The sequence below is a fragment of the Schistocerca piceifrons genome, chromosome X (genome assembly GCF_021461385.2).
Source record: "Schistocerca piceifrons isolate TAMUIC-IGC-003096 chromosome X, iqSchPice1.1, whole genome shotgun sequence".
Classification (NCBI taxonomy): Eukaryota; Metazoa; Arthropoda; class Insecta; order Orthoptera; family Acrididae; genus Schistocerca; species Schistocerca piceifrons.
Window position 1 is genome coordinate 585,743,177 of NC_060149.1, and position 15,268 is coordinate 585,758,444.

At 37.7% G+C, this 15,268-nt stretch overlaps 1 protein-coding gene across 1 annotated transcript in view; it reads left to right on the forward strand.

Annotated features, from left to right (window-relative positions):
- LOC124722536 (voltage-dependent calcium channel type A subunit alpha-1) overlaps positions 1–15,268 on the forward strand; it is a 393,558-nt gene that overhangs the window by 18,332 nt on the left and 359,958 nt on the right. Inside the window, exon 4 of the mRNA XM_047247682.1 lies at positions 13,733–13,833. Coding sequence (XP_047103638.1) covers positions 13,733–13,833 — 101 coding nt within the window. The remainder of the gene's footprint in view (positions 1–13,732; positions 13,834–15,268) is intronic.

Below are 15,268 nucleotides of genomic sequence, written 5' to 3' on the forward strand. Positions count from 1 at the left end.
TCTATTGTGAATGATGAAATGATCTCAGACTTCAAACATATTTGAATTGTTTCTCAGCGGTATTTGGAGTACATACTTATGAGAATGTGCTGAAAAGTAATGCCTCTAAATTTTGCATGTGAAAACTCTTGAAGCTTTTTAAATAAAAGAGTTGTTTTAACATTCGACATCTTTATTCTTTGTGTCTACATATTTGCAGCTGCCTCCCTCTGGAGGGCTCCAAATTGTTGTGTGTAACATGATGGTGTGTAATGTAACTATGTTGGTGCATCAGAAGCAGCATTCTCGGATTGAGTTTCAATTTCAAAGAGTTTCTTCATTCATGGAGCACACTATCATTCAGCATGACAGTACCAGACCATACACAAGTACTGCACCACCTGCAACAATCAAATGCCTTGGGTTCACTGTCCTCGATCATCCTTCATACAGTCCTGACTTGGTCCCATCCAATTTTTATCTGTTTCCAGAACTTGAAGAACACCTTTGAGGACTTCACATTGATAGTGATGAAGCAGTGGAAGCAAAGGTGAGGTTATGGCTCCACCAAGAAAGTCAAACATTCTATAGTGATGGTATCAACAAACCAGTCTCTTGTTGGGAGAAATGTGTTCATCACTGGGGTGACTATGTTGAGAAAGAAATATCTCAACATGAAGAATAAAGATGTAGAATGTTAATAAAATTTGTTTCATTTAAAATGCTTCAGTAGTTCCCACATGAAAAATTCAGAGGCATTACTTTTCAGCACGGCCTTGTACACAGATATTTTAAAGACCTCTGGAATGCTTCTTATTGCAAATATGAACCTCATTTCACCTTTTTGAACAAACTTTGGTGTCCTTGCAGTGCTGTCGCCTCTTATTTGTGACGAAGAGACGTTTTCATCCTTTAATCTGCTACTAGATTATTTCCAATCTGATGAAAAGTCTCTTTTTTGGGTGCCCCGTACTGGTCTGCTTTCTTCAAGTTCTCCTTAAAACTACAATGTGGATGTCCCTCATGGGTACATTTTTTGAGATGTCCAAACCGTTTCAGCCTGTCTTCAACATAGACCTCACAAACAGATCGTTTCACTTGGATGTTTTTTCCCTGTCTCTCTTTGTTTTCATACTGTAATTCTCCATTGCTATACTAATACTTCTGTTGTTTGTGGTGTGCAGAATTATTTAATTTAGGTGCGACTGGTCACTTCAAGAAGAACAACAAACAACAGGACTAGTGTTGCAACAACTTAAAAAATAGTCTCTAGTTCCCTAATGTTACACCAATGCCCATTGCCAACTGACCATGCTTGATTGGCTAATGGAGATGAGTACCTTCAATAACTGCTTACACATCATTACTGATTTACATAATTTATTAATAATAGTTCATTGAAAAACAAGTCCTAAAACACTTCATAGAAAGACTGATTAAATAACTGTTCCTCTGGGTAATAAATTCTCAACCAATAACAGTAGCAAACAACATCATTTCCAATTAAAAACTCACAGAATCGTAATGGTAGAAAGGTACCTTACAAACTTCAAAATTCACTTTCATTTAACACACAGATATAAAAACATATCCAAAACTCACAGTTATCATATATGGTAAATTCCAGTATTTATAACCCACTGAACTACAGTGCAGAACTGAATTTCAAATCTATCCAATGAGTAATCCTGATAACAGAAAATTATGTTTACAAATAAGAAATATAATAACTTTATGACAACACCCAACCAGCATTGGCCATGCTTTTACACACTTGTTAATTCCATTGAAAAGTGACAGTTGCTGCTTAATCTCCACACAGTTAAGCAAACTAACACTGCAGAAAAACTGAAGGTTAATACATGTACTGTATTCCAGTGCTTTCTTCTCCAATATCATGACATCCTTATTGTGGGTGAACATGCTACAGCACAGCATGTTCAGGTTGGGCCCACACTGTCTTCCTTATCTGCTGTGGCAAAACACCCACAAACGACATCAGCCACAGCTCGCCATAATTGCGTCCATACAATTGCAGAACCCACAGCTTATCATTCCACAGCAGCGTTGAATTCCCAAGCATCTCAGTTTCACCATCGGTCCATAACCACAGAGTGCCAAAATTATTAAATGCCCAATTAGGACCTTCTGGACCCCAACACTCTGCCATTCTGTCCTTCTCACTCAGTACTGTCCAATCCTCCACTCCTCATCGCCAGAGGGCCACTCGCCGCCAACTTGGCGCCCCAGTATCTCTGGCGAGGCCAATATCGACCTTAACACTCACTGCCGGAACACAATCGTGCTAAAATTTGGTACATACTACCCCCCTTAATTGCTGATCACAGCTCCCTTAAGTTCCCAGAATGAATAAGTGATTGACCTGGTTTTATCTGAGAGAGATGAGCTGGTATTGTCTTTCCATGCTGGGGGTCCATCAGCGTAACGGTGACCGGTGTTACAAAACATCTAATAGTGTATGGCCTGATGAAATGTGGGAGGAGTTTTTTAGTAACCTTATCCACCTTGCTGCTCATGGCCTGGAAATTTTTTACATACACCGAATCTCCCAATTTATACGGGTTTGGCCACCGCCCTTTGTTGTACCGCTTTGCACGAATCTGATGAGCCTTAAGAATATTGTGCTTCGCCCTTTTCCACTGATTCACCAGCTACTGAAGCTCAATGTGCTCAGGTAGTAGATCCCTAATGGACCATAGGTTACTGAGAGGAGTCGACAAATGCGTTTCATGCTTGGCCGTGTTAAACGCCATCATAATCCTAGGAAGTGTGTGATCCCAGTTCTCCTGGTCTTTACTGTGATAGGCAATTAATGCCACCCTTAGATTGTGATTTACCCTTTCGGCATATGTTGGGTTCGGGTAATAGGGAGTCGTGGTCCCATGGGTAACGCCCATTCCCATGCAAACATTCTTAAGCCCTCCTGAAGTAAAACATGAAGCATTGTCGCTAACCAAGTACTGCAGCAGCCCAAACATGCCAAATATATTTTTCAAATTCTGTATCACAATTTCAGTCGTCGCTGCCCTAGTGGGATACATCCAAGTAAACCTTGTGAAGGCATCAATACGTACTAGGATGTACTTATTACCTTTCTTAGATCGAGCTAAAGGCCTTACAAAGTTGATGTACATTTTCTGAAGGGGATAGCCTGCAGGTATGGATTCCAGCCACCCAACCCTACCATCCTGCGCTGGTTTCGCAGCAGCACACACCTGACACGTACTAACATTGTGCTTAATATCTTTATCCATTCCCTTCCATATGAAATGCTGACGAAGTTTTGCTTGAATTTTAAATATTTTCAAATTTCCACCCACCAGCAATTCATGAAAATATTTAAAAATGAAAGGTGCCAAATCTCCAGGCACCACAATTTTGTAACCTTTATCGTACCGAGCCTTGCAACACAGTACACCATTTCTAAGTAGGTATGGTGTCACCACCTTTCCTTCTTCAATTTTTTGTTTTACCCCCCACACCTCCTCATCCTTCTCCTGATATTCCTGAATGTCTTTTAACAGCAGTGGAAAATCAGTGAGAATCGAACTTATTCTCCCTATGGAAGCACTACCTTCATCCAATTCATGACTATCATGTTGTATGTCAGGTTCCTGTAAAAGGCGGCTGAGACCATCGGCTACCTGGTTTTCCGATCCTTTAATGTTCTTGACCTGGAACTTAAATGCCAAGAGCATTGTTGCCCACCGGGCTATCCTTCCAGTCTTACGAGGACGTGCAAGGATCCAGCTGAGCGCCTAGTTATCGGTCTCTAAGAAAAACTGTGTATGTTCCACATAATACCAAAATTTCTCCATGCTAAATAATACTGCAAGTGCCTCCAGCTTGTAAATAGAGTAGTTCTTTCCTAAATAGTTCAACGCACATGAAGCATAGGCAGTAGGCATCCTTCCTTCGTCTCCTTCCTGAAGAAGGACCACCCCCACCCCCGCATTTGAGACATCAGTCTGAATTATAAGCAGAGCATTGAAATCAGGAAGTGTGAGTACTGGTGCTGACGCCAAGGACTGTTTCAGGGATTCCCACATGGCTTCCTGTGAAGGACCCCACTCAAATTTTTGTCCCTTCTTATGTAAGGCATTCAACGGGGCCACCTTCTCTGCAAACCAACACACTTTGCAATCTCCTTCACATTTCTAGGAATGGGCAGCTGCTTTATAGCTCACACCCATTCCTCAGCAATGGTTATCCCCTCCAGAGAGACCACATGACCAAGGAAGTGCATAGATTCACAAGCACACTTTACCTCAGCTGGATTCACCATAAGACCTGCCTTCCTTAACCTCACTAAAACCTCCCTTAAATGTTGATAATGTTCCTGCATGGAATTACTATAAACTACCAAGTCATCCAAGTGGTGGTATATAAACTTAAAATTTATGTCCAAGAATATTTTGTCTAGGAGCTGAGATAGAACTGCAGCACATAGATAATCCGAATGGAACCCTATTGAATTTGTAAATATTCCAATCAGTCGTGAAGGCCGTAATCAGTTTGGAAGTTTGATTATAACCCTGGTTGAAATCTAAGGTGGTAAATATCCTTGCACCGCAAAACCATCCAAAACAAGAATGCGGGCTGGGAAGAGGTACTGACCGCAATACCACTTTTTTATTCAAATCCCTGTAATCAACCACCGGGCAATAATTCCCATCGGGTTTCCAGACCAGAAATGTAGGCACAGCATATTATGAATTAGAGGTCCAAATTACTTCCTGCTCTAACATCTCTTCAATCTTTTCCTTCAACAATTTCATTCGAGGTGAAACCATCTTATAACTGCCACAGAAACTTCCCCTTGGTGCTTACAAAATTAAAGACTCTTCTCTGGTTTAACTCTGAAGCCAAATTGGCTTGCACCTCAATCGGTAGCCAATACAATCTTTTTAATAACATCAGCTCCTAGAATGCATGTTGTGGCAAGCCTGCTTACCACTCGCAGTCTCACCCTCCATGTGAAATCCCTAATTATAAGTTTAATCCATATGACACGCTTCACTCTTACACTAGACTGATTTACCGCCTTGTATTTAACTGTATCCTTTTCTATTTTACTCCACTTACAAATATCACTGTTATGGTTAAACCAATTTTCTTCGGTTGCTGTAATAGCACTACCAGAGTCCAACAATGCCCACACAGGTTCCTCATTCACAACAGAGCATACAAAAGGTAAATCCTGTTCCTCCCCTCTACTTATCACACAAGTCTCTTTCCGTTCCATTCCTGCCTCTTGTTGTAATTGTCAGGATGTCTCCGGCTTACTCTTCTGACAATTCCTATTTATGTGATCTAATGTCCCACAAATCCAGCACCTTACATTACTTTTCTTTTCCCACCGCTGATTTGTAGAAGTAATTTTTACTATTCCTATTGTTTGCTTGAACATTCCTATTCCATTCCACCTTATCCAACCGGTTCTCCTGTCCGCGTAACCTTTCATAATTAGTGATTAGTGGCCTGCCCCGCTCCCCCGTGAGTCTACATACATAATAACCTGGATGTGCCATACTAATTCATTCAGCTGGGCAAACATTTGCCGTGTCCCACCAAATACTGCCCTCTGTCTATTGTCTGGTCATAATCCTTGAACAATATGTAATACAATTTCTCTTTTGCAGTATGGCAGGCACAAGGCTAGCACACTCTCTCTAACTTTCTCAACCAAGTTGACAGTCTGTTCATTATCCTCCTGCACTCAACCATACTCCCTATAAACTAATTTTTGCAATGCATGGGGCGGAATCAAGGTGCAAATTTATCCTCTAAATTGTTCCAATGTTAGTCTCTCTTGAATTGCATTCAACAGGTGTTCTACTAGCTCTCCCTTTACCTTTCCCACTATGAATTTTAAACTTTCCAAGCCCGTCATGTTAACAGCTCGCACTTTCTGCTGAAAACCGATGATGAAATACAAAAACTCCACAATATTCTCCACCGAATCTAAACACCATTCCTTACATCCTGTCAAATAATCTTGCATGAGGTGAGGTAATTTTGAATACGACCAATCTGAAAACGCATTCCCCCACACACAGCGTTGCTCGACCTGTCCTGCTACACTTTCTGCTTCACGTTCCACTCCTCCAATGTGAGTCAGCCCGTCACTGATTTGCTTTAAATAATCCCTTATTACATTCTCTTCCTCCCTCTCCATACCTACTAAATCATCCACCCGATTTAGGTAATTGGCACGTCTCTCTTGTAACCTCCTAACCTGATTTTCGGTTAGTGAACCCATATCCAAACTGTCAACACTTTCCAAGATTTCCTCAAGCGGTGCATCTATATTGGCAGTGGCCAAACTTACGTCTCTTTTTCTCTGTAATTTTTATTGTTACCAGGAGGTGCATATTCTTCCTTAATAATTCCAACAATTCAGTTACATTGCCTTGTGGTTCCATACCACTCCTTCGAAGTTCATACATCAACTCACTTCTCCTCAATAAAGCCATGTTCATCACCAGATTCGATAGAATCCTGGAATAATTACAGCAGTATCAGGTCCAAAATAGTAGTGAGCAGTCTTATACTACAACCTAATTTTTGACAGTTTGAAGACACTTCCTTCCAGCCAATCAACCGTGCTCTGCTACCAGTGTGCAGAATTATTTAATTTAGTGGTGACTAGACACTTCAACAAGAACAACAAAAAAAACAGGATTAGCATTGCCACAACTTAACAAATAGCCTCTAGTTCCCTAATGTTACATCAGTGCCCATTCCCAACTGGCCATGGTTGATTGGTTAATGGAGATGGGTGCCTTCAATAACTGCTTACACAACACTACTGATTTATGTAATTTATTAATGATAGTTCACTGAAAAACAAGTCTTAAAACACTTCATAGAAAGACTAATTAAATAACTGTTCCTTTGGGTAATAAATTCTCAACCAATAACAGTAGCAAACATCACTTCCAAATAACAAGTTACAGAATCGTAATGGTAGAAAGGTACCTTACAAACTTCAAAATTCACTTGCATTTAACACACAGATATAAATACATATCCAAAACTCACAGTTATCATATATGGTAAATTCCAATATTTATAACCCACTGAACTACAGTGCAGAACTGAATTTCAACTTTATCCAATGAGTAATCCTGATAACAGAAAATTATGTTCACAAATAAGAAATATAATAACTTTATGACAACGCCCATCTGACATTGGCCACACTTTTACACACTTGTTGATTCCATTGAAAGGTGACAGTTACTGCTCAATCTTCACACAATTAAGCAAACTAACACTGCAGAAAAACTGAAGGTTAATACACGTACCATATTCCAGTGCTTTCTTCTCCAATATCATGACAGCCTTATTGTGGGTGAACATGATTCAGCACAGCATGTTCAAGTTGGGCCACTGTCTTCCTTATCTGCTGTGGCAAAACACCCACAAACAACATCGGCCACAGCTTGCCGTAATTGCATCTGTACAATTGCAGAGCCCACAGCTTATCATTCCACAGCAGCGTTGAATTCCCAAGCGTCTTGGTTTCACCGTCAGACCATAACCGCAGAGTGACAAAATTATTAAATGCACAATTAGGACCTTCTAGACCCTAACACTCTGCCGTGCTGTCCTTCTGGCTCGGTACTGTCCAGTCCTCCACTCCTCGTCACCATAGGACCACTCTCTGCCAACTCGACACCCCAGTATCTCTGGTGAGGCCAATATCAACCTTAACACTTGTGGCCAGAACACAATTGTGCCAAAAATCAGCACAGTGAGTACAAATTTCTGGACTGAACCTGGTAACTGCTACAAAGAAGCTCCTGGAGAGGATTTTGACTTCAAGGTAACTTCCTCTAATGTTAAATTAATTTTATTGAGGCAGGTTCCACATTTGTACAAAATTTCATAAATGACAATATTTCTGCCATGGATTGTAATTATTGTATTACTTCCACTATTGGCCACTTTTGGCTGTTGTACCATTTTAAAGTGATAGCTGATGTTTCAAATTGGGCTCAGCAGCAAAAGTCCCATTTGTGTAACACATGTAGTTCAGTCACATCAGTTGCAATTGCCGTGGATAGGGGAGCTTCAAAATCAATCACAGAACTGTGCATATGAGCTGCCTGGTCAGATGGATGCAACTTATTGTCAAGTCATTTGTGTCAATGATTGTACTTGTTTGATACAAATCATACAAGCTGCACAAAGACTAGCATGGTATATTCACATTCATTGAAGGAAGTTTGTGTGGTTATTTGCAGTTACAAAGGAAAGCTTTCATAATTGTTAAACACAAAGATAGAAAAAAATCTAAGGTTTTATCAGTATATTTAAAAAAAATGTTGCTGTTATCATGATAACTTTAACCAGCTGCAATGTAACAAAAGTACTACTATGTCTGTTTGTCAGTTAGAATTCAGCACTCATTTGGCAAAACTGCATAACTGAGGTACTCACCAAGATGTTTTTGGTCTAAGAAGCCATTCAAGCATTCACATTTTCTCTCTATTTTCCTCCTGCCAATGTTTAACAGGTTGATGATGAAATTTCAAGCTGTAACATTAAATCATACTTACAAGTTACTTGAGGCATATATTGAGCTGTTTCCAACACTGTACAACTGAGAAATATTAAAATGTAAATTGTATAATTAATCTTTGTGGACTGAAAGACTGAGAAGTAACTTGTAAACTAGCCCATTATACGCCTAAGTGAGTATGAAATCTTATAATATACTGAACTTGATCAGTCCAGAGAAACTGAGCAAAATTGTGCAGTGGTTAAGACACTGGGTCCATATTTATAAGGAGCAAGATGCAAAAAATCCTCTGGTCATCTCCATTTAAAATTCCTTAAGTTATGTGAAATGAGTACCCTGATGCTTCTTTTGTTGAGGCCATGGTGGTTTCCTTCCATATTCTTGCAAAATCTGAGCTAGTTCATCATCTCTAATGTTCTTAACATCAACAGGACATTAAATTCTATACTTCCTTCCAGTACAGGGAATCTGGAGCTTCTAATAGAACTAGCTTCACATCTCTGTAATTTGGAACTTCAGTAATATGTGGGATTAACACACAGCACCTATATAAAGTAAATTTTGGAAATCAAACTACTTTGCTACTGGTGTTATCACAGAGGCTTCAGGACAGTAGTAGAGATGCAACTTCAGAGAGTTGTAAAATAATGATCATGCATAATGGAAATTTTTGTTTAAACATTCAAAAGTAGCCCATTTTTAATACGACCACTCCTACCATGTTCACTAATTGTTAAAACTGTTGATCAATCCTCACACCAATAACCCTATTTTAATAATTTTTGTATTTTTGCCTTTTTCCACATATTTACAAGGTTGTAAATGAAGTTTACTGTTTGAATAAAACATTTCTGCTATGTTTATACATGCATATAGATATATTGCTGTATTTTGCAGCATTTTATGTAATGAGATGAGTTACTTTTTTCCATAACTACACTGAGATATTGTTAATTTTTTGCAGCAGGTGGAGTACCAATGGGCCTGTTGAGTAACCAATGATAAATTTGGTAGCTTTTGACCTGTTTGTTAAATTCACTGCATGTTGACATGTGTGCTAATGGCCATAATCCTCTATCAGATCTGTTCTGTGACCTCTTACTATTTATAAAGCATAAAGTTGAACATTTATTTAAATTAACCACGTTGTATGTGTTCCAGCATGACTGAATAGGCAGTCATACACTGACAGCCCCATCTATAATGTTGCACATTTAACAAAAAAAAAGTTTTTTGGACGGGTAGTTTGTGTATGTCTTTTAGCAGGGACATAAGGAAAAGTAATCACTCAGGTTGAACAGACAACTGAACTACTATGCTTCAGAATGCTTTTCCTGTAGGCAGCTGTTTCCAAAACATGTGGGTGTTTGTAGGTCGATGACCATATTTGCGGAGTCCAATGTGGATGTGGATTTGCGGATGCTTCGATCATTCCGTGTGTTGAGGCCACTGAAACTGGTCTCAAGAATACCAAGTAAGTTGGTAGCAGCCTGCAGCGAGCTTACCAACTTGAAGTACATCCTCCTCTAGACGCAGTGTAGTAATGACAACCAAATGTTAGTGTTGACTGGAATGATTATCCGTGTGTCTTATTGCCTTAGGTGCAGGCCACAGAGCTAGATGGAGTATTTCTATATCTTAGTCTTAGATATATACAGCTAGTTGTTGATAACATGGCATGCCCATGAATGTTGTTCTTCTAAGTGCGATTGGCTGTTTCATTACTTAGCAATAATATTGTAAAAGACGAGTCACATTTACTCTAAAGCTGCATTATAACAGTGGATGTGATTAAAAATACCTCTGTAGGTGGCTGATTGTCTTAGTTTGGTCTAATTGATATTGTAACTGGTTTTGATTTACAGTGGGTTCATAAATTATAAAACAATATTTTATTCTGAAGCCTTGCAGACCTTGTTTGAAGAGCATAATTTTTTTTACAGTATTTGAAATAAAGTTATGCACGTATATATATATAATCCTTAAGCAGCACAACATATGACACAAAGCATTGTGATTTAAAAGTCAACAATATGGTTCTGCTTTGGAGATACCCTGTTACATATGCATTTGTGTTTGAGTTTGCTGTACAGAAACTAATTTCTTCATGACGCATCTGTCTGTTGAAAAATAGTTGGATCAACATTTTTTGAGACCAGTCATTAAGAAAGTGAGCTTTAGATGAAGGCTATTGAAAAGAAAGCATTAAGTGCTCATTCATTTTGTCTTAAGAACAATACATGTTTGTAATTAACATAACAAAAAACTTTCATTTGATGAAAACACAAGAAGAAAAGAAGTTTGGGCACTTGTAGCATCCCAGTTAAAATTTAATCATCTCTTGCACTGACATTAATTTTTTGCTCAGTATGTAGTATCAGTTTTTTCCTCCTTTGCCTTTGTGACCTGTGAGCAAGGTCACTAAATAGTGAACTGTACATCTGGGCAACTTGTTATTTTTCAAAACGTTATTAGTGATGTTTCCACTGTGTCACTGAATGTTAAGTCTTCTGATAAAGTAAACATGTATTCAGTAAAGACCACATGTTGCGTCGTCATTTCGGCTTGTGTAAACTGCTGTACTGTAACGCTATGTAGTACATTATTTGTACACATTGTACTAGAATAATTTGCATATGAAATAATGTAAAATTAATTCAAGATGTATGGCCCCTTTTAAAAATTCTCTGTTAAAATATTAAACTCAGAGAGTAGTCATTCGTCTGTGTATGGTGAGATTTCAGTTGATTGCTTAGACAGTAGATAGATTCAAGTATGAGAGTGTTCTCTGAATTTATTTGTATTGTGCTGTCAGTGTTTAACAAGTGATTTTATTTGCATTAACTTGAGCAGATTCATTATTATTTTGTGAAAACCTCAGTATGCCTTTAGTCAACAATTACATGTGATGTAGGCTTAATTTTATTTTGAGTATTTTGTTGATACATATTATTAACATTTTAAAGGCAACATCTATATATAATTTTATTGAAAGCAAATCATTTCTGTTTATAACTGCATCAAGTTTCACTGAGCTTGTTACATGGTTTGAAAAAAATAAACATACAGTTTCTGTGCTTAGAAAGTGTGTCCATATTCCCTTATTTTGGAATATAGATTTTTCTGATAGAAATTGTATCAAGTGATCTCAATGTGATTTAATAGTCTGAAGGTAACATTTTTTATCATAAAAAGGACAAAATTTTTTATGAATAAAAATTGTTCCTTTGCTGTAAATGTACAATAATTTTATGTTTCTGTTGATGTGAAGCATATGGTCAACATTTTTTATCTCTGTAATAATTATTGATGAGACCAGAAATTTAGCCTCATATTTTATGAACTTTTTGGGTGACTGTAATGAACATAGCGTTCTACCATACCTTTGGCAACTATTAATATGCAACACTCCATTGATAAATGATCAGTATGTCCAGTGGGTACGGATGAGCCTTCTATCACTACCATCCCCACCACTACAACCACCAACATTGTTGCCACTGTCACAAACATCACCACCACCACCACCACCACCACCAGCACCATGACCTTTACTACTACCACCACCACCACCACCACCACCACCACTATGCCATCACCACAGCATATTTATCCAGCTTGTAACTTTGATATCAGTTAGTGCTATTTTCATGCCAGCACTGTACTAAATGACATTGAAGACCAAAATGAGATTAGAACAACATTTATGGACATGCATGTTTCTACTCATGAGATGTCCACTTGTTTTGCAGTGATGCGGTGTGTGTGTAGTGTGATACATCCAGAATAGAAAACTGTGTTTTATTAGAGTTTAGTGATTTTGGCTGACTGGCTGTCTGAGGAATTTCGAGAGTGATTGTTCATAATACTTTAGTTTCATTAATCACCGAGATGCTACAAGATCCTAGCTGAAAATCTCTGTGCCATTTTATTATCATGACAAATAATATGTGAAAGATTGCAGATACTAAAACACTGTGTTATTATTTCTCAGCGTATAAATTCTTGACAGCAGTGAACCTAATTTCTGGTGGCAAAATCCCACAATACAGAAAATAAATTTACACATTTCCCTACTACAAATATTTCATTTGATGACTATTGATTTTGTGGCTTTTCTCAGAGTAACCTCATCATACTCTGTTTATTGCTTACATATACTGGGTCTTCCACTTCATACTTCTCTCATATTACTTTTAGCTAGTTGCCTGCATAGCATTACAAAATATTTTATTGACTGAAAAAAAAAACATCTGTTTCTAAATGTTATAGATACATTATAGTGTAATGAATAACAATTAGCTCATTTTCCTCTTTTCAGGAGTTGCTAATTGTGTACCTATTGTACCCGAGGCATGAAGACAGCTTTTAGAGTACAGCTGGCAGTGTTGATATGTTCTCTGCTAGTTTAGTGTTTAGTCCTGTTTGTAATAGGAAGAGAGCCTGACACAGAAGTATGCAAAACTCTGTGTGTGTGTGTGTGTGTGTGTGTGTGTGTGTGTGTGTGTGTGTGAATGTTTTTTTTTTTTTCTTTGGGGGGGGAGGGGGAGGGGAATAATAAAGAGAAAAAGAGAGAGAGAGAGAGAGAGAGAGAGAGAGAGAGAGAGATTATTTGCTTTTGTATTTGTGGACAAAAACACTGCATCAATCAGTCAGCAAATAAAGATGAAGGGAAGTTAATATTTTTTAGTAAGTAAATCAGTGTTCTTCTCTTAGAATATAATTATTACTGAATGTGGGGAAAGATATCAAAATGGTAGGGACATTGAAGGAAAGCAGCATTACCTGCCAAGTAATTTCAGATCAAATAAAGTGGTGAATAATGAAGAAATCGTTGGATAGTAGTGCTTTCTGTGATATGTTATCCATTACAGCAATTAGAAACATCTTGTAATTGTCACCTTATCTTTAGTGGTATTTCTTGACTGAATATTTCTTAATGTTTTAATATGTTTTCCCCATTAGTATGTATTGTTCATGTACTAAAACTATGCAGTTTTAGTGTGAATAGAGTTGGCAGTGTGAATGGAGTGTCTGTGCTAATTGTTCATAGTAGTTTATTTTGCATAGAATTTCTTAGTTTAGACATGTCTAGATCTAGAATAGTTATGTCCTATTTTACATTTAGTTCTTTTCTTTGTATTACTCTTTAGTTTTAGTAGTGGTTTGTTTTGTAGTGATAGCAAGTAATTGCTTCCACAGGTTCATAACACTCATCCCTTTCAATAATGTGGACATGGATCTCCGAACTCTGAGAGCCATTCGGGTGCTCAGACCTCTCAAACTGGTGTCGGGGATTCCCAGTAAGTATGAGTTCTCGTACCTGTTTTATAGCAGAGGAGTCATGTTCCATCAAAAGATTCTGTGAATATCTGCATCCTGGCTTATTTGTTAGGTGTAACAAGCAAACAAAAGGGTAGATTCTCTGAGTTCCTTTTGTCAGATACTTCTTTTTTGTGAAATGAGATGCTGGTGTGATGAAATGAATTTAGGTATTTCAGACTTTGCGACTGTTCTAATTATAAAATTATGGCATTTGTTGATATTCCTCCAAACTTTCTGCATTTTCAGTCAGGCTGCTATGCAGTGTAAGGCCAAAGAAGTTCGTAACTATCATTGATTATGCTAGTACCTTTGGGTTGCAGGACGTTGTATAAATCACCTATTTCAGTTTCTTTGGGTTATGTAACAGCTTTTAACCAATCACAGTTTAATGATATCTGTTTCATTGTTACTATATGCTGTACTTGCTAGATCAGTAAAAGAAATGTGTTTCAAAAAATTGAATGACAGGCCAGATCAAATTTCTAATCACATAAATCCATGCAACATTCAAGGAGACTAAATTACTTACATACTTTTGTTTTGCTGAAATGTGCATTCTGCTTTTAGTTAGTAAGTAAAAAATATTGTAGATACTTTTACAAACACAGCTGAAATGGTATTAATTTTCCACTTTGCATGAAATAAGCAGTTGTGTGAAACTTTCATCCTGCATGGAATATGAAAATAACTATTCCTAGCATTCAAGTAGTATGCTTCATTGTGGCTGCTTACTATTATGTAGTCTCCAGTTAATCATCTTTGTGCCGTTATCTTTGTGTTTCTCTGTAGATTACACATTATTTGATACAATGAATAAATAGGCTTTGCCTGTGATTGTCGAGAAGACAGTAGCACATTTCCTGAGAGTGAAAGTAGTTCTCAGAGTGTAGTTTCTTATGTTATTCCTAACAAAGACAGTGTAATTTGAATAGAGGTAGTATTAAATTGTAATGTACATATACAAGGTGTAGGAAACAATTTGAATGACTCTGGAAATTAAATGTTTAAAAAAAGTGTACATACCTGAAAACTGAATGACTATGAGCAAAAAGTTTTGTTTGTGCAGGAAGTGTAGACTTCATGTGTTACCCTCCTTTGTGCTATTTTAGCCATTTATCTGAACATATTTATTCGGCCAGTCTTCCTAGTATTTAATTACTATCATTTTGGACTACCAAGCTGAAGAAATTGTACTTTTCTCATGAATAGTTAACAAATGTCTACAGCACTATTGAATTCTGTAACCATGTATACAGGCCTGTATAGCTTCCAAACGTTTACTTGGTTACATGAAAATTCAGCACATTCCTGTATATCATCTATGTTCTGCAGCATTCCTTGTGTGCAAATCTTGTAAATAGCATTCAGTTGGTTTTTCAAGTATATGTGTAGACTGCTGTTTCTCAACCTTGA